This window comes from Schistocerca serialis, chromosome 4 (assembly GCF_023864345.2).
Source record: "Schistocerca serialis cubense isolate TAMUIC-IGC-003099 chromosome 4, iqSchSeri2.2, whole genome shotgun sequence".
Classification (NCBI taxonomy): domain Eukaryota; kingdom Metazoa; phylum Arthropoda; class Insecta; order Orthoptera; family Acrididae; genus Schistocerca; species Schistocerca serialis.
The window spans coordinates 157,712,614-157,733,543 of NC_064641.1; the positions used below are offsets into that span (position 1 = coordinate 157,712,614).

The following is a 20,930-nucleotide window of genomic DNA, read 5'->3' on the forward strand; positions in this document are numbered from 1 at the left end:
AGGGGGGACAGATCCGGAGATCTTGCTGGCCAGGGTAGTTGACTTACACCTTCTAGAGCACGTTGGGTGGCACGGGATACATGCTGACGTGCATTGTCCTGTTGGAACAGCAAGTTCCCTTGCCGGTCTAGGAATGGTAGAACGATGGGTTCGATGACGGTTTGGATGTACCATGCACTATTCAGTGTCCCCTCGACGATCACCAGTGGTGTACGGCCAGTGTAGGAGATCGCTCCCCACACCATGATGCCGGGTGTTGGCCCTGTGTGCCTCGGTCGTATGCAGTCCTGATTGTGGCGCTCACCTGCATGGCGCCAAACACGCATACGACCATCATTGGCACCAAGGCAGAAGCGACTCTCATCGCTGAAGACGACACGTCTCCATTCGTCCCTCCATTCACGCCTGTCGCGACACCATTGGAGGCGGGCTGCACGATGTTGGGGCGTGAGCGGAAGACGGCCTAACGGTGTGCGGGACCGTAGCCCAGCTTCATGGAGACGGTTGCGAATGGTCCTCGCCGATACCCCAGGAGCAACAGTGTCCCTAATTTGCTGGGAAGTGGCGGTGCGGTCCCCTACGGCACTGCGTAGGATCCTACGGTCTTGGCGTGCAACCGTGCGTCGCTGCGGTCCGGTCCCTGGTCGACGGGCACGTGTACCTTCCGCCGACCACTGGCGACAACATCGATGTACTGTGGAGACCTCACGCCCCACGTGTTGAGCAATTCGGCCTCCCGCATGCCCACTATACGCCCTCGCTCAAAGTCCGTCAACTGCACATACGGTTCACGTCCACGCTGTCGCGGCATGCTACCAGTGTTAAAGACTGCGATGGAGCTCCGTATGCCACGGCAAACTGGCTGACACTGACGGCGGCTGTGCACAAATGCTGCGCAGCTAGCGCCATTCGACGGCCAACAACGCGGTTCCTGGTGTGTCCGCTGTGCCGTGCGTGTGATCATTGCTTGTACAGCCCTCTCGCAGTGTCCGGAGCAAGTATGGTGGGTCTGACACACCGGTGTCAATGTGTTCTTTTTTCCATTTCCAGGAGTGTATATACACTAGTCTTGTACACTCAGCACACAAACTCTAGAAAGTATTCTCAGTGAAAAACATGCACTGAATTGAGTTTTTTGGATATGTATGTGACATGGTCTTTCCAGCTCCAATGCTGATCAATGTACATGTCCAAAAATTTTATAGACCAGACATTTCTATTTCAGGGTCACTCAATGATAAATGTTGATCATCCTTCTCATTTACTTTACTGTATTGTATGTAATTTGTTTTATTTAAATGGAGTGTTAACTTATTAGTGTAAAACCACTGTTACACACTCTTCAGAACCTTTTCAGCTGTAGTGAATAACGATTTGCTACCATCACTTATAATTATGCTTGTATCATCTGCAAATATAATTTTTGATTAACTGTTGGTCCTTTCAATGTCATTTATATAGATTAGGAATAATAGGGGGCCAAGAACACTGCCATGAGGGACACATATTGCCACTTTCTTAGTATCGGATACCCACTTTATTTTTTGCTTATTCTGAGATGAGGTGAGTTCCACAACCTGTGTTCCATCTTGGTGATAGGATTCAAACCATTTCCTCCCAATTCCTCTGATGCCTGTTGCCTCCAGTTTGTCATGGAGAATTTGATGATCTACTGTATCGAAGGCCTTGTAAAGACCTAGGCTGATTCCTACCACACGTTTATTATTGTCTAAATTACTAATAATTTTTTCTGTATAGCCCTGTATAGCTGTTTCTGTGCTGTGACCTGTACGTAAACCATGTTGATTACAATTTAGAAGATTGAAGGTGTCAAAGTAGGTAATTTTCATCAATTTTTCTAAAAGTTTAGATAAAGATGGAAGGAGGGATATAGGTCTATAGTTTTCTACCTTATGTATATCCCCATTTTTGAATAATGGTTTAACCTTAGAAATTTGCAGCCTTTGGTGGAATAAACATTCATTTGAATGATAAACTGGCAATATGTACCAGTGGTGCCAAGATTTGTGAGGTGACTTTTTTTTATTATTGTCACTGGCACTTCGTCCAGTCCTGCACACATTTTGGGTTTCATAGTCTTATTTACTTTCAGTATTTCGTATTTATTAGTGGCACTTATTTTCATTCTACTGACTACTTTTGCTGCTGTTGTTCTCTCTTCTTTGGCAAAGCTCTTGATTAATTTATCAGGTACACTTAGATAGTAGTTGTTAATGTAATTGGGCAAGACTTCCTTCTTTATTTCAATCTTATCACTAAATTTGAGTACAATATCCTGGTCTTTAGAACTGTTTCCTATTTCTCTTTTAACGATTTCCCATGTGATCCTCGATTTATTGTCTGACTTCCTTATTAGTTTATCATTACTTAATACTTTTGCTAGATTAATTACCATTCTATATACCTTTTTGTAGCTACTAGCATGTTTTTGAAATTAGTGTCAGTATTAGTTTTAATTTCAGAGTTTAGTCTTTTCATAGTCTTGGAAGAGTTTTTAATGCCAGATGTGATCCAAGAATTTGTGTGTCTATGACTAGATGAGTTAATTTTAACTAATCTCTTTGGAAAGCACATTTCAAAATTTGTCATGAACAGGGAGGAGAAAACACTGTAAGCAGCATCTGAATCAGTTTGTGACAATACTTCTGCCTAAGGTCGGTTAGTCAGTGTGATACCAAACTGGTTGCAGTTTTCAGAAGAGAAAGTTCTCTTATACATGTGATGTACTGTTTTTGTATGTATTGGAACTGTGAGCACTTCAATAATAAATGCGTTATGATCAGATATTCCTAGGTCAATATTCAAACCTCCTGTATCTGGGCTCTCTATATTTCAAAATATATTATCTATAAGACTTCTTGAAGTGTTTCATACTCTTGTAGGACTTTCTATATTAGAATATAAGTTATCTATACGACTTTTTGAAGTGTTTCATACTCTTGTAGGACTTTCTATATTAGAATATAGGTTGAAACTGTGTAGAATATTGAGGAATTTAATTTTAAATGAACTATCTACCAACATATTGACATTAAAGTCCCCACATACAATTATTGGTGATCTCTCTTCATGGAAGATGCTCATCAGCTCTTCAATCTTATTTTTAAAAAATTCTGGGTCACCACATAGTGATCTATACACTAACGTAACTGTTGTTTTCCTATTTCCTATTAATATTGTCTGCAAGATCGTTAATATACAACATAAACATCAAAGGTCCCAACACAGTTCCCTGGAGTGCACTCAAAAATAGTTCTTCATATGATGATGGGTCTCCATCCAAGATAACATGTTGCGTCCTCCCTACCAAAAAGTCCTCAAGCCAGTCACAAATTTCACATGATACCCCATATGATCGTACATTTGACAGTAAGGGTAGGTGTGCTACTGAGTCAAATGCTTTTTGGAAACCAAGAAATGCAGCATCTAGCTGATTGCCTTGATCCAAAGTGTTCAGTATGCCATGTGAGAAAAGTGCGAGCTGGCCTTCACATGATTGATGTTGGCATTGGGGGTAGGGGGGGGGGGTCTTCTGTTCAATATACCTCATTATGTTTGAGCTCAGAATATGATTTTGTCATGTTCTGTGGCTGGTATTGCTGTCTCTCATTTCACTACATTCTTAATAATTTTGAGTAGTTTTTGTAGTGTGTAACTACTGCAGCATCCCTACTTGTTCTTGCCAAAAGATAAATTTCCATTTTACTTTCACAAGATACTGTAATCTGTCTAGTGATCTGTATTTCTTTAAATTGCCGTTTAGTGTTCTTTCTGATAAGCTGATGTGGAAAGCTATTGTTAAATAATGATATGAATTTATTGTGGAATAGATTAATCTGTATGTTAGCATTTGGTTCATTATAAATTACATCCATGTCATGTACTGTATACTATTCTTAAAAATATTTGTCCCGGAGTCATTAATTATTCTAACTGATTTCTGCTGAGGAGTATCCATACAGTAAGGTGCTTTGTTATTTATCCTAACTAACTAACTATGCATCATGATCAGAGAGAGCATTTGTTACTGGGTAAACAGTTATTTTCTTACTTTGACATTCACCAAAGAAAACTATCAGTTAAGATTCTACTATCTTTATCCACCCATGCTGGAAAAATCTACATTGAAGTCACCACAGACAATTAACTGCTTGCTGCTATCTGATAGCACAGCAGGGAGACCAGATTTCTCATAATTAATTCAAAATTTTCCAGTAGGATCTATATACAGTTACAATTAAAAGTGAACTATTTTTCAGCATTAATTCACAAGTACACACTTTTGTGTGCTGATCATACAAAACCTACTTGTCTCAGTGTTTTTGAACTTGTATTCTGTCTTAATGTATGTAACAACTCCTTTCCTGTGTCATTTCTGCACGAGTAAACTGCATAAGTGTAATCTAACCCTGTTGTTAAGTGGTGCTCAGACAGGCACAGAATGTCTGTGTTTTCAGACCTCTCTAAGTTTTCCAATAAGAGAAGAAGTCTTCTGCTTTATTAATCAGTCCTCTAATATTTTAATGAAATAAGCTGACTTTACCTTTCTGTGCAGTATTAAACATTTTGTGTTGCTCTTCTGTTATTTTCAATTCTTTCAAAACAGAATGCCTGATTCCAGATTCTAACCTAAAAAAGGTGCCACTTTGACACCATTAACAACAGGAATCTTGCTATGTGTGATAGTGGCCCCTTATATATTACATGAAAGAAGCTTAGCCAATCTATCATTCCCTCTCCCATTCAGGTGTAGGCCATGTCTAGTATATTCCAGTCGCCTAATTGTAGCAATTGACACTGCACTCACACGAGATTTCGTTTCAACCAGCAGTAGCCTGCTTAAGACTGTCCACACGGCTCACAGCATTGTTTACCTGGAGCTGGTCATGACACTGCGAGACTTCCACAAAACTCACATTTGTGTGTGTAGTTGCTACTGCACTTTCATCCAAGTCACCCCTCATGCTGTAATTACGGTTCTTAGCCAGGCTATTCAGTGCTACACCAACTGTAATAACCTGATCTTTCGCAAAATTTTTACTACTCTTACGTACATGGCATCTTCGCCTTAGTAGGCACATCAGCCAAAAATAGTAACCGAAGATCAATTGTCATTTTCGAAGTAGATCTTTTTCTACACATTTGTTAATTAATTTATTTGTTGTCATTCTGCAAACACAAAAAAGCAGTTGTTCCCGTACGACATCATATGGTATTAAAAAGACGGCTCTTATGCACTGCAGTAATACGAATCTGTAAGTCAGTGAACCCTGTAAAAGTAATTTGTTATAGTGCATTTTTACGATAGTTTATAATACCGTTTAAAACCAGATGAAACGTATCTAGCACTCACAACCTGCCGTTGCTTGACGATCTCATAGAAGCATAGATAACGTTATTTTGACCATAAAAGCATTGTCTCTGATGTCTACGATGATATTGATGTTTTCTCAATCTTACCTTGGTACAATCTTTGTTTCTGTCGTAGGTGTAAGTAGTAATTTTATATACAAAGTGTGCGGGTTAAAGTATTTCCGAAGGAAGAGGTATTTTTACGGCGTCAAAATTTGTCGAAAAAAAGGAGAGAAGGCAATGCCTGTGGTAAGTTCCCAACAAGCAGTAAACACGACATCGTGGTGGTACATTGTTTATGTTTTAGTGAGGGCTGCTCTTGACAGATATACGTTGCGTCCGTATAAACTCTTCTTACGCGCTGCTGTTAAATGTTTCCTCTTTCAGTCTTGTTGACTACTAACTGTGAAGAAAATAGTAGAACGTGATCTGAAAATTCCTGTAGTTTTTTATATAAATAGGCCAGTTGTTTACAATATCATGCGGTTGACAGTCAGATGCTGAATGTGATTTAAGTCACGCATTCGCTTCGCATGAGTGTGTCTTCCATAGAGTGAACATCAGATCCACGCTTCAGAAAATCCAACAACTTGTAGCATCGCCATGAATTACTTTGGTATAAACGTCCACACACAATGGATTGCCTATTCACACGGAGAACTTAGATACTATATCATGAACTGCCTGCCAACAGATAGTGTCATATTTACTTTACCTCATGCAAGCTATCGCAATCCCATATTATAATTATGCAGTACCTCCACATTTTTTCTCTATAATTTAATGTATTTTGTGTCTGTTATCATTACGTCTTGTTGTTGTCATTTATAAACTACCATATGCTGTTTATTTTTAAATAACTCAGTTTTATTGTCAGATGTACTCCCGACCATATATAATACTTTCTGTATGGTATTTATGTCAGTTACTTATTGGAACATTCCATGGTTCATAATTGCAGTTTCTTGTTATGATGTGGAATTCTCAACAAAAAATATGGCAACATGCTGACTATGTACAGGATTGTTTTAAACAGTTTTATTTTTATCTGTGTAGTGGAAGGTATTATCTCGAAGTTTTTTTTTTTCAATCTCACCTCAAAAACAGCAGGAAAACTCACAAATAGTACAATTTCTTTCACTTGGCCTCAGTGTGCACAGAAAGGAGCGAGATATATAGCCATAAAAACTTAGAACTAAATATGAAGTGAAGTAAAAAATAAGATCAAATCAACTGCCATACCATTCACAGTGCTTTGCAGAGTAAGTTGTAGATGCAGCATAACAAAAAAATTCTCTGTAGTGGGAGGAGCTGTTTTAAAGTTCTGCACACAAATGCAGCAAATAACTGTGAGGATCATTGTATTCCTTAAACCACTGAGTAGGTGGTCGAAAGTTATGTGCCATACTCATTATGCCACACTGAGGCCACGTGAGGGAAATTGTTATTTTTGAATGTTATTGTTTTTGAGGTGAGAGTAGTTGACAACGGAGTTAATGAGGGAGTAAGTAGTCTGAGGCTGTTGTAATTATCCAAAGTGTTAAAAAGGTGTCTGCATGAGATTCTATCATAGTACCACGCATTATCCTTATTAGCCCTGGACACTCCTGCACACCGGCCAGGGCGGCTGAGCGGTTCTAGGTGCTACAGTCTGGAACTGCGCGACCTCTGCGGTCGCAGGTTCGAGTCCTGCCTCGGGCATGGATGTGTGTGATGTCCTTAGGTTAGTTAGGTTTAAGTAGTTCTAAGTTCTAGGGGACTGATGACCTTAGCAGTTAAGTCCCATAGTGCTCAGAGCCACTCCTGCACAACAACCACTTTTTTCCTCAGTTAAGAATTAGACCAGAATATGATGCCATAAGACATTAGTGAGTGAAGATAGGACAAGTTTGTCAATTTTTTACATTTGCATCTCCAAAATCTACTGTTTTCCATAAGCCAAAGTTACAGAACTGAGGTGGTTAAGGTGGTCTGTAACATGTGACTTATATTTCAGATGCTTATCGATATCAGCACCTAAGCATTTAGAATATTCTGTTTCATTTATTGATTTTACCCCCCCCCCCCCCCCAACACACACACACACCACACACACAGATATTTTTTTAATGGTGTAATCAGCTGTTCTGCAGTATACATAGAGCCCCAGGAGGAATGCTCAACTTTCAGGGATATGACAGGAATGATCATTCAAAGCATGAAAGTGAAGTAACGATAGGCTCGAAAATGTGTATCTTAAGAGCTGTCGACACTTTTTCATCGTTATGAGTCTGCTCATGGGTCTGAAAGTATGCATTTGAGAGCCTATGTTCACTACACTTTTTTGCTTTGAATTATTGTTCCCCTGTCATATCTCTGAATATTGACAATTCCTGCTGGGACACTCTGTAGAATTACATTTATTTTTTTATGCAAGTTCAGTGAGGCCATTTCTAGAGAACTAGTTGTTAATTTCCTAGAAAATATATTTAGCTTTTCAAGCAACAAAGTTTCTCCATTAAGTGTGATTATAATGCTTGCATTGATGTAAAGGACAACTAGATCTGTTTGTTTTCTGGTAGGTGATGGACCCAGTTTTGATCCCTGTTGATTACCTGTAGTGTGATTAGCCACTATTCTAAAGATGGTGCTTTGTTGTGTATAACCTCTGTTTCTACATACAACACATTGTATCCTTTTAGTTTGGCAGTATGCACTCCGGTTACCAGTAAAATCTCTGATACCACAATATTTAAACTTCTGTGAGAGAACATTGTGAACTGCACAGTCAAATGCATTTTGGCAAGTTACAAGAAATACCATTTGACAATATTTTGCCATTTGGATTTCATATAATGCAATCCATGAAATGAAAAATTGCATGTTCTATGGCAAGAGCCTGTTGAAATCCAAACTTAGACTTATCTTACTTTGAGAGTGGTGTGTTATGGTTCCTGCAGACATAATCTTTTCCAATATCTTCAAGGAAGTGGGCAGTAATAAGTCTAGTTGTTAATTTCCATATTAGAGCTCATTTTAGTTCCGTCAGTATGTACTGTACTTACTTGATTCACCGCCAGTTGGCCCAATTGAAGGAAGGTGACGTTGACTTCGGTGTTTGTGTTGACATGCGACTCATTGCTCTACAGTACTAGCATCAAGCACATCAGTACGTAGCATCAACAGGTTAGTGTTCATCACGAACGTGGTTTTGCAGTCAGTGCAATGTTTACAAATGCGGAGGTGGCAGATGCCGATTTGATGTATGGATTAGCACAGGGCAATAGCCGTGGCGCGGTACGTTTGTATCGAGACAGATTTCCAGAACGAAGGTGTCCCGACAGGAAGACGTTCGAAGCGATTGATCGGTGTCTTAGGGAGCACGGAACATTTCAGCCTATGACTCGTGACTGGGGAAGACCTAGAACGAGGACACCGGCAATGGACGAGGCAGTTCTTCGTGCAGCTGACGATAACCCTAATGTCAGTGTCAGAGAAGTTGCTGCTGTACAAGGTAACGTTGACCATGACACTGTATGGAGAGTGCTACGGGAGAACCAGTTGTTTCCGTACCATGTACAGTGTGTGCAGGCACTATCAGCAGATGATTGGCCTCCACGGGTACGCTTCTGCGAATGGTTCATTCAACAATGTGTCAATCCTCATTTCAGTGTAAATGTTCTCTTTACGGATGAGGCTTCATTCCAACGTGATCAAATTGTAAATTTTCACAATCAACATGTGTGGGCTGACGAGAATCTGCACGCAATTGTGCAATCATGTCATCAACACAGATTTTCTGTGAACATTTGAGCAGGCATTGTTGGTGATGTCTTGATTGGGCCCCATGTTCTTCCACCTAAGCTCAATGGAGCACGTTATCATGATTTCATACGGGATACTCTACCTGTGCTGCTAGAACATGTGCCTTTACAAGTACGACACACCATGTGGTTCATGCACGATGGAGCTCCTGCACATTTCAGTCGAAGTGTTCGTACGCTTCTCAACAACAGATTCGGTGACCGATGGATTGTTAGAGGTGGACCAATTCCATGGCCTCCACGCTCTCCTGACCTCAACCCTCTTGACTTTCATTTATGGGGGCATTTGAAATCTCTTGTCTACGCAACCCCGGTACCAAATGTAGAGACTCTTTGTGCTTGTATTGTGGACGGCTGTGATACAATACACCATTCTACAGGGCTGCATCAGCGCATCAGGGATTCCATGCGACGGAGGGTGGATGCATGTATCCTCGCTAACGGAGGACATTTTGAACATTCCCTGTAACAAAGTGTTTGAAGTCATGCTGGTACATTCTGTTGCTGTGTGTTTCCATTCCATAATTAATGTGATTTGAAGAGAAGTAATAAAATGAGCTCTAACATGGCAAGTAAGCGTTTCCGGACACATGTCCACATAACATATTTTCTTTCTTTGTGTGTGAGGAATGTTTCCTGAAAGTTTGGCCGTACCTTTTTGTAACACCCTGTATATTTAGTGTCAGGTTCTCATAGCATAGATGGTAGTGGTCAAGGCTGCTCAGCCTTTGGCTCGATTTCAATCCTTACTACTGGCCCATGTCCAGTTTTTCTATAGCTCTCTTGTTCAGTTTTAGGAAACCAAACAAAGGACATGTTTGGTGACTCTGTCTCTGGCAGGCTGCTTGAATTTGCATGCGCAATGGCCCGATTGGCTAACTTCAATGCTAATTAACTTAGAAACAGTGCAATGTATCAAACTTTTTTTCTTAAAGCTTGTTTCTCAGTGCAAACTACACTCCAACAGCATTATAAGCTTTTCAGACTGTTTCTGATTGCTCTCTAAGTTTAATTTTACTACCTGAATTATTATGTTCAGACATCAGGCTTTCCTAGCTGTTGAAGACTTGTAGAAATCCATCTATAAATGCATTAAATTGTGTGATGGAAAGTCCTGGTAGAATGTGAAAAAATGTGGAGCAAGGGTAACAACTCAGGGAACAGTAGAGATGTTGTCAATTACAGGCACTAAAACGAGACTTGGAACTTTACTAGCTTTTGAATTTGGACTTCACGTACAGTCAGCTTCATGTAAGAGTTTTGTGGTACACTGTTTTCCATGACACCAAGTCATTGCTATCAAGCAGGTTATTAAGTGTGACTAGTTATTCTTTGTGGTCAGATAGATCATTCGCAACTGAATAAATACTTTTTTATTTTTTTAAATTGGTTGTGTGTTGTTGTAGAGAGAGACCAAGAGAAAATACACTAAGCAGATTCAGAAGGATGTAGGTTGCAGTAGATACTCGAAGATGAAGAAGCTTGCCAGGATAGAGTAGTACGGAGAACTGCACCAAACCAGTCTCTGGACTGAAGACCACAACAAAAACCTGTTCACGTAAAACGAAACAAAACAAAAAAGTGTCTGTCAGTATACTGACTTCCTGTGTAATTCTGGTGGGAAAATTAACGTAACTCAGATTATAAGTGTTAAGTGACATTTCCAAATTCTTTATCTGAGTATTTCCAAAAATTAATATTAAGAACTCCACAGACTACTACATGCTTTTACCTGCTAGTTGGTATAGTAATGATTCAACTTTTTGCGACAGGGAGAGGTCCCCAGCAGTGGGACAGACTTCCTGAAACAATCTTTATGGTGATGTATTTTAAGATCACAGGTATCACACACTGCAGCCATTCACCCTTGTGGGCCCTCATTTGTGAGTAATCAATGAAAAGAAATTTCACAATTTTGCGTGACACTCAGTAGTGTTAAAGAAGCAATATCACATAAATGGAACGTGTCATGTAATGGATGGGTAAGGCCTTCACTTACAGGAGGTTGTGGATTTGAATCTCATTAGCTGCTTTACATTTTTTAAATCTTTAAAAAATTAATTTGATTGTTATGTTTTTTAACGTAATTGGTTTAAATTGTTGTTGTTGTGGTCTTCAGTCCTGAGACTGGTTTGATGCAGCTCTCCATGCTACTCTATCCTGTGCAAGCTTCTTCATCTCCCAGTACCTACTGCAACCTACATCCTTGTGAATCTGCTTAGTGTATTCATCTCTTGGTCTCCCTCTACGATTTTTACCCTCCACGCTGCCCTCCAATGCTAAATTTGTGATCCCTTGATGCCTCAAAACATGTCCTACCAACCGATCCCTTCTTCTAGTCACGTTGTGCCACAAACTTCCCTTCTCCCCAATCCTGTTCAATACCTCCTCGTTAGTTACGTGATCTACCCACCTTATCTTCAGCATTCTTCTGTAGCACCACATTTCGAAAGCTTCTATTCTCTTCTTGTCCATACTAGTTATCGTCCATGTTTCTCTTCCATACATGGCTACACTCCATACAAATACTTTCAGAAAAAACTTCCTGACATTTAAATCAATACTCGATGTTAACAAATTTCTCTTCTTCAGAAACGATTTCCTTGCCATTGCCAGTCTACATTTTATATCCTCTCTACTTCGACCATCATCAGTTATTTTACTCCCTAAATAGCAAAACTCCTTTACTACTTTAAGTATCTCATTTCCTAATTTAATTCCCTCAGCATCGCCCGATTTAATTTGACTACATTCCATTATCCTCATTTTGCTTTTGTTGATGTTCATCTTATATCCTCCTTTCAGTACACTGTCCATTCCGTTCAACTGCTCTTCCAAGTCCTTTGCTGTCTCTGACAGAATTACAATGTCATCGGCGAACCTCAAAGTTTTTACTTCTTCTCCATGAATTTTAATACCTACTCCGAATTTTCCTTTTGTTTCCTTTACTGCTTGCTCAATATACAGATTGAATAACATTGGGGAGAGGCTACAACCCTGTCTCTCTCCTTTCCCAACACTGCTTCCCTTTCATGCCCCTCGACTCTTATAACTGCCATCTGGTTTCTGTACAAATTGTAAATAGCCTTTCGCTCCCTGTATTTTACCCCTGCCACCTTTAGAATGTGAAAGAGAGTATTCCAGTCAACATTGTCAAAAGCTTTCTCTAAGTCTACAAATGCTAGAAACATAGGTTTGCCTTTTCTTAATCTTTCTTCTAAGATAAGTCGTAAGGTTAGTATTGCCTGACGTGTTCCAACATTTCTACGGAATCCAAACTGATCTTCCCCGAGGTCCGCTTCTACCAGTTTTTCCATTCGTCTGTAAAGAATTCGCGTTAGTATTTTGCAGCTGTGACTTATTAAACTGACAGTTCGGTAATTTTCACATCTGTCAACACCTGCTTTCTTTGGGATTGGAATTATTATATTCTTCTTGAAATCTGAGGGAATTTCACCTGTCTCATACATCTTGCTCATCAGATGGTAGAGTTTCGTCAGGACTGGCTCTCCCAAGGCCGTCAGTAGTTCTAATGGAATGTTGTCTACTCCTGGGGCCTTGTTTCGACTCAGGTCTTTCAGTGCTCTGTCAAACTCTTCACGCAGTATCGTATCTCCCATTTCATCTTCATCTACATCCTCTTCCATTTCCATAATATTGTCCTCAAGTACATCGCCCTTGTATAAACCCTCTATATACTCCTTCCACCTTTCTGCCTTCCCTTCTTTGCTTAGAACTTGATATTCATACAAGTGGTTCTCTTCTCTCCAAAGGTCTCTTTAATTTTCCTGTAGGCCGTATCTGTCTTACCCCTAGTGAGACAAGCCTCTACATCCTTACATTTGTCCTCTAGCCATCCCTGCTTAGCCATTTTGCACTTCCTGTCGATCTCATTTTTGAGACGTTTGTATTACTTTTTGCCTGCTTCATTTACTGCATTTTTATATTTTCTCCTTTCATCAATTAAATTCAATATTTCTTCTGTTACCCAAGGGTTTCTATTAGCCCTCGTCTTTTTACCTACTTGATCGTCTGCTGCTTTCACTACTTCATCCCTCAGAGCTACCCATTCTTCTTCTACTGCATTTCTTTCCCCCATTCCTGTTAATTGTTCCCTTATGCTCTCCCTGAAACTCTGTACAACCTCTCGTTCTTTCAGTTTATCCAGGTCCCATCTCCTTAAATTCCCACCTTTTTGCAGTTTCTTTAGTTTCAATCTGCAGCTCATAACCAAGATATTGTGGTCAGAATCCATATCTGCCTCTGGAAATGTCTTAAAATTTAAAACCTGGTTCCTAAATCTCTGTCTTACCATTATATAATCTATCTGATACCTTTTAGTATGTCCAGGATTCTTCCAGGTATACAACCTTCTTTTATGATTCTTGAACCAAGTGTTAGCCATGATTAAGTTATGCTCTGTGCAAAATTCTACAAGGCGGCTTCCTCTTTCATTTCTTCCCCCCAATCCATATTCACCTACTATGTTTCCTTCTCTCCCTTTTCCTACTGACGAATTCCACTCACCCATGACTATTAAATTTTTGTCTCCCTTCACTACCTGAATAATATCTTTTATCTCGTCATACATTTCATCAATTTCTTCATCATCTGCAGAGCTAGGTGGCATATAAACTTGTACTACTGTAGTAGGCATGGGCTTTGTGTCTATCTTGGCCACAATAATGCGTTCACTATGCTGTTTGTAGTAGCTAACCTGCACTCCTATTTTTTATTCATTATTAAACCTACTCCTGCATTACCTCTATTTGATTTTGTATTTATAACCCTGTAATCACCTGACCAAAAGTCTTGTTCCTCCTGCCACCGAACTTCACTAATTCCGACTATATCTAACTTTAACCTATCCATTTCCATTTTTAAATTTTCTAACCTACCTGCCCGATTAAGGGATCTGACATTCCACGCTCCGATCCGTAGAACGCCAGTTTTCTTTCTCCTGATAACGACGTCCTCTTGAGTAGTCCCCTCCCGGAGATCCGAATGGGGGACTATTTTACCTCCGGAATATTTTACCCAAGAGGACACCATCATCATTTAATCGTACAGTAAAGCTGCATGTCCTCGGGAAAAATTATGGCTGTAGTTTCCCCTTGCTTTCAGCCGTTCGCAGTACCAGCACAGCAAGGCCGTTTTGGTTAATGTTACAAGGCCAGATCAGTCAATCATCCAGACTGTTGCCCCTGCAACTACTGAAAAGGCTGCTGCCCCTCTTCAGGAACCACGCATTTGTGTGGCCTCTCAACAGATACCCCTCCGTTGTGGTTGCACCTACGGTACGGCCATCTGTATCGCTGAGGCACGCAAGCCTCCCCACCAACGGCAAGGTCCATGGTTCATGGGGGGGTTGGTTTAAATATAAAATTTTTATTCTATTCCTTTTTCAGATCATTTTAGTCACCATATGAACTTTCTCATTTTTTTTTCATCTTTTGTCTAAATCAATCTTTTTCCACTTGGAATTTTTGTGAATGTGAGTTTAATTATATTTATTTATTGTAATATTGAAGTATTTGAAAATAGAGCCATTTGTTAAAAAACAAAAGACAAAATAATCTATTAATATTGACTGTAAAATTGTATCAAAAATTTTTTTCATTACAGGATGTGCATAATTTTCTTGCGGTAATCATCATACAAACATTCACAACATAGCCTAAATTGCTATTTCACTATAGACAAAATAACGCCTCTGAAGATCTAAACAAAAGAGGTATTGCCAGTAAAACAACATTCAAGCAAAATGAAGAATAGGAATAACAAATGCAATAACAAGTACAACTAAAATAGGGTGATAAAATGAAAAAAAAAAAATCAAATTTAACAGATAACATTAATTAAAATCTCACAAACAAAAATCTCAAGTAGAAAAAGAATGATAGGAAGGAAAATGAGAGCAATTGAGGAAGTTGATGTGATGATTAAAATGATGTGATGAAGGAACAGAAATAAAAAAGGCATTTAAACCAATTAATTGAATAAAAGTGATAGTGATAGTCATTTCCATAGATATTAAAAATATTAAGTTGCGAGATTCAAACCTACAATCTCCTGCATGTGAAGGCCTTACCCTATGCATTACACTACACAGCCAGTCCATACAACACCACTGTTTGAACGCTGTTGAGCACCACGCAAAATTTAAAAAAAAAAAAATTCTGGCTATCGCTCGCAAATGGGAGCCCACCGGGGTGAATGGCTGCAAGGTGTGTCACTTGGTATCTTAATCTAAATTACTGTATTCAGAAAAGTTGATCGCACTGCTGAGGAATTCTCCTTGTGCGAATATTTCAAAATTTTCCAGGGCTGATCTGTATACCGTAATAATTAAAGTGTCTCTTTTAATTTATACCAGCAGTTAAAAAGCCCAGGCTCCTTATTGTTGAACTAAGCAGAAACTTTATCAGTTAAATTTAACTTGGTGTTATTTTTAACATGCATGACAAATCTTCCCTTCACCATATTTTTTCAGTAGAAATAGGCTGCTAATTTATAGTGCACTATGTTTATCATGTGTGTTCCTGTATGTACATGGTACTCAGACAGAAATAACACACAAACTTCCTTTTGACATTTTAGAACATGTAACCAAACAAAAAGTTCATTAACTTAATTTTTTAGTCCTTGTACATTCTGATGCGTTACAGTAAGCTTATTTAAACAGAGTTTCTTTAGTGAAAATAAATATAACAATTGGATAGAGAAAAAAATCTACTCACCAAGCAGCAGCAGAGCAACACACATATAAAGGTATTAAAATTTGCAAGATTTCAAATCAAGTGGCTCCACCTTCTGGTAGAAGAATTGGAGAGGAAGGAAAAGGTGTGAAAGAAAAGGACTGGTGTGGTTTAGGAAATGGAGAGAGCTTGTTGCCAAGAATCTTGGGTCAGGGGAGACTTCCCAGACAGGATGAGAAGGAAATACTGGTTGTTGGTGACTGCACTCGACGAGATTTGAAATCCTGAGAGCTTATCGGTGGAAAGATGCTGTAATACATAAGACAGAGTTTCTGACAAAACATTGTGCATGAGTGAGTAATAGCGGAAAGCTAAGTGCATTGACTGTGATAGATGTGGGGGCGGGGAAGGATAGACACATCAGAAAACAAATGATATAGAAAACTAAAAGGGAGTGAAGAAAGAGTAGTTAATGAGATGTAGTGCTGAGACAGAAGAAATTAATGTAAATTAAGGCCAGGTGGGTGGCGAGAAACGAGGACATAGTGTAACACCATTTCCCTCTTGTGGAATTCTGAAAAACTGCTGTCTGGGGGCAAGAATCCAGGTGACACGTGTTGTGAAACAGACGCAAAGCTCATGACTGCCATGTTGTAGAGCATGCTCTGCAACAATATATTGTGTCTTGTCAGTATACAGCCAAGACTAGGGCCATTCATCCTAACTGATAGCTTGGTGGTGGTCATGCCAATGTAAAAGGCCAAACAGTTTTTACATAACAACTGGTACACCTGTGTCTCATTCCATGGTGGCTTTTCCTTTGATAGTATATGCTTTGTCAGTTACAGAACTGGTATAGGTGGTGATAGGAGGGTGCATGCATATCTTACAGCTGGTCTGTCACAGGAGTAGGAGCAGTGAGGTAGGGAAATGAGTGCAGAAGGAACATAGAGTCTAACAAGGATATTGTGGAGATTGGGAGAGCAATGAAAAGGTATTCAAGCTGTGGTGAACAAAATGTTGGTCAGAATGGAACTTATTTGAGGGCATGATTTTAGGAACAAGGCTTTGACTTCCTAAAACCATGCCCTGAAATTATGAGGTTGTTTATGTCTGATCTTTTGCCCGCCACACCTAGAATAGCTTTTCGTCGCCCTCACAATCTCGTCCCCCTCCCCAGGGGCTTATGGTTCTTTTGTGAGTTAATGCATGGCGCACACAGTGTCCCAACCTATTACGGCCCATTCTTCCTTCCTGGGCTGCATTTCCTTCCTCGCTGTCTCCTCCTCCTCCTCCTCCTCCTCCTCCTCCTCTCTTGGTGTTCTTACTTATGCTGACTCATGAGACAGGCTAGTCCTCCTGATAGTAAGAATACTTTGGACTGCAGTAGCAGGTCTCTTGGAATCATGAATAACAGTGTTTTTCTGGTGATAAAGAGGAAGGAGGGGACATTTGATAAAGTGCCATCCATTTATATCCATAAGGGTTTGGAAGGCCTTGCTGCAACATCAAAATCTTTAAAACGATTGCGTAATGGATCATTGTTGGTCGAAACTATTAGGTCAAACCAGGTAGACCTTCTTAAGAGATCGCAGAAACTGGATGACTATGATATCATTATTGAGATACCCACCTCTCTCAGCTCCAGTAAGGGCGTTGTCACATGCTGCTGAGATATCATGGACATGGACATAGCAGAACTGAAGCAAGATTGGGCATCCCAGGGAATAGTCAATGTGGAGCAGCGAATATGCAGGAATAATGGAGCAACTGAAAAGACTGCCACACTCATTGTCACATTCAATTCTCCGATACTGCCAAACATGTTGGAGGGGGGGTGGGGGTGTCTTTCAACTTAAATGTTCGGCCTCACATTCCAAATCCTATGCGGTGCTATAAATGCCAGCATTTTGCCCATACAACCATGAGTTGTGGTGGTGAAGCATTTTGCAGAAACTGTGGAAAGCCGCTTATGGTGCTGGGACCGACTGCCCGTCTCCAGCGATCTGCATCAACTGCTCTGGGAACCATCCAGTCTGGAGCTGAGACTGCCCTGTTTTTGCTGAAGAACACAAAATATGGGAGATAAAAGTGACCAAGCGGATCCCCTATGCCGAAGCCAAAAAAGAATATAAGGCGATGAAACCCCCTGTCTTTGCCACCTCATACTCTTCCATGGTTCCCCTTCAGATCTGGGGGCTAGAATAGGCCCGAGGTATTCCTGCATGTTGTAAGAGGTCTCACACATTTCGGCCTTTATGTGATGTGGTCCCCTGTAGGGTTTGACCTACATTTTTCAAAATTTTCCTGAAGAGCAAGCCAATTGGGGAAGGACGCCTTACGTGGTGCATAGTGTCCATCATGCACTGAGACCTCTCACATCCTTCATCAACGTGGATGTGCACTTCCACTCATTCTGCAGCTGTTGGGCGCAGTCACCCTCCTGGCTGCATTTTCCTCCATCCTCTGTGCAGTATCGCTTTCTGCGCATTTGACGATAATTGACTTCTTAGCTCATTGCGCCTGATATCCAACACAATCTCCAGTCTGTTGTGGTGGGGCCGCCATGTACCCTGTTGGTTGTAGCCCCCTGACCACACTGGGATCACTCTGCTGATGCCTGCGCTGTTAACTCCCCTTGTATACGAAGTAGTAGTTACCCGTCACCCTTGGGCACCGGGACTCCCGGCAATGGCCATCCTGCCAGGTGGTCTGGGATCACTCTGCTGATGCCTGCGCCATTAACTCCCCTCGTATGCCAAGGAGTAGTTACCTGTCACCCTTGGGCACCGGGACTCCCGGCAGTGGCCATCTTGCCAGGTGGCCTTTGCTGCCACTGGGTTGTGCCCGTGGGGAGGGCCCCTGGTTGGAGTGGGTGGCATCTGGGTGGATGACACGCCATAAAGCGAAGTACGTCATCTCTTGCTGGTGGTCAAACACCAGCAGTCTCTAAGTGATCAAGGTCCAACTTCAATGTTAAGAAATATGACACCAAATATTTCCCCTCCCCCCCCCCCCCCTCACCCCCCCCCCCACCCCACCCCCCGGCCACACCATGGGAGCAACACCAGGCTAAGGATGGCAGCGAACCTTATTCACCCTGGTACCTCATATGTACGAGAGTTGATGGGGAATCTTTCTTGTCAATGAAACCTCAGTTTTTTGTGGAGCATTTAGAGGTCAAGTTTGGTGAGGTGGAGGGCTTGTCTAAAATGCGGCCGGGGTCAGTCTTGATCAAAACAGCATCCTCTGCCCAGTTATGGGCACTACTTGCCTGTGACAAGTTGGGGGATGTTTCTGTTTCCATATGAACTTAAATATGGTCCAGGGTATCATATTTCACAGGGACCTTCTTTTGCAGTCTGATGAGAAGTTGCGTGCCAATTAGGAGCGGCAAGGTATCCGTTTCATCCGGCGTGCCCATTGGGGTCCGAAGCATAATCAGGTTGTCACCGGTGCCTTCATCTTGGCCTTTGAGGGTGACAGATTACCAGAGAAAGTCAAGGTGAAGGTCTACCACTGTGACATAAAGCCATATATCCCTCCCCCTGATGCTGTGCTGGAAGTTCAGCCATATGTCTTCCCACTGTACGTCCAACTCACCTGTTGGGATTGTGGATGTCCTTCACATCCCAAACCTCCCTGTGCCCCGCCTCCCATCTTTGTCAACTGTGGGGAGCACCATTCGCCTTGCTCACCAGACTTGTAGGATTCTCCAGAAAGAAAGAAAAACAACGGAATACAGGACCCTGGACCGACTGACCTACACTTGGGCTAAGAGAAAACATGAGAGGCTACGTCCTGGGGGGGGGGGGGGGGGGACACACTTCCCTCCCTGTTCTGTTGCTCCTGCACAACCTACTTCAGGAGCATCACCCCCCAACCATCAGGGACATCAGTCCACACTTCTCAGCTGGAGAAGCATAAGTCTTCTTTGGCACCCCTCACCAGGAAGGGATCCCTTGGGTCACTCCCTTCCCATGTTCCTACCCGTGGCAAAGCTGATACCCGCCAGTAGCTGAAGCAACCACAGGTAGCTGGTCATAGGGCTTCACAGACCTCCTCAGTCCCTGAGACAAGCCTGAGGAGCAGCAAGAGAAACCTAAAAAGAAAAAGAACCCCAAGAACCAAGGCACTGCAGTGGCACCCACACAGCCACTACCTACAAGCTCTGTGTCTGAGGGTAAGGTGGAGATTCTGGTGTCTGTTGAGGACCTAGAGCTCGCTGGGCACTTAGACACAATGGATGCCGATCGCACAGGTACTCACCTGGTTGCAGCAGGTAACCCTGAGGCGTAGACTGGCTCATTTAGTGTTTCATGCCTTCCCAGTCTCACGATCACGTAATCCTCTAGTGGAATTGCGGTGGTTTTTTCCAGCACCTGACTGAGCTACAGCAACTGTTACACTTTACACCTGCTTTCTGCATTGCCCTCCAGGAAACCTGGTTCCCAGCAATGCGGACCCCTGTCTTCCGTGGCTATAAGGGATATTACAGGAACCGTAGTGACTATATTCGAGTGTCAGGTGGAGTTTGCGTCTATGTCCTCAACTCAGTATGTAGTGAACCTGTGCCGCTTCAAACCCCACTTGAAGCTGTGGCTGTCAGGATATGGATGATGCAGGAAATAACTGTCTGCAGTGTATATCTTTCTCCAGATGGTGCAGTACCCCTGAACGTATAGGCTGCACTGATTGATCAGCTCCCTAAACCTTTACTACTTCTGGGAGATTTTAACGTGCATAACCCCTTGTGGGGTGGTGCCATGCTTACCAGCTGAGGTATGGAGGTAGAAAATTTATTGTCACAACTCGACCTCTGTCTCTTGAATACAGGTGCCCCTCACACATTTCAGTGTGGCACATGGCACGTATTTGGCCATTGATCTCTCGGTTTCCAGCCCTTGCCTTCTCCCATCTATCCACTGGAGGGCACATGATGACCTGTCTGGTAGTGACCACTTCCCCATCTTCCTGTCACTCCTCTGGCGTCAAGCCCATAGACGCCTACCCAGATGGGCTTTAAACAAGGCATACTGGGAAACCTTTCACCTCT

At 41.6% G+C, this 20,930-nt stretch overlaps 1 protein-coding gene across 2 annotated transcripts in view; it reads left to right on the forward strand.

Moving 5' to 3' along the window:
* Nucleotides 1–5,463: 5,463 nt before the first annotated feature.
* LOC126473979 (golgin subfamily A member 7) overlaps nt 5,464–20,930 on the forward strand; it is a 98,308-nt gene continuing 82,841 nt past the window's right edge. For both annotated transcript variants that reach the window (XR_007586546.1, XM_050101365.1), the window contains exon 1: nt 5,464–5,622. Coding sequence is in view for 1 of the 2 variants with exons in the window: in XM_050101365.1 (XP_049957322.1) it covers nt 5,464–5,622 (159 nt within the window). In the remaining variant the exon portion in view is untranslated. The remainder of the gene's footprint in view (nt 5,623–20,930) is intronic.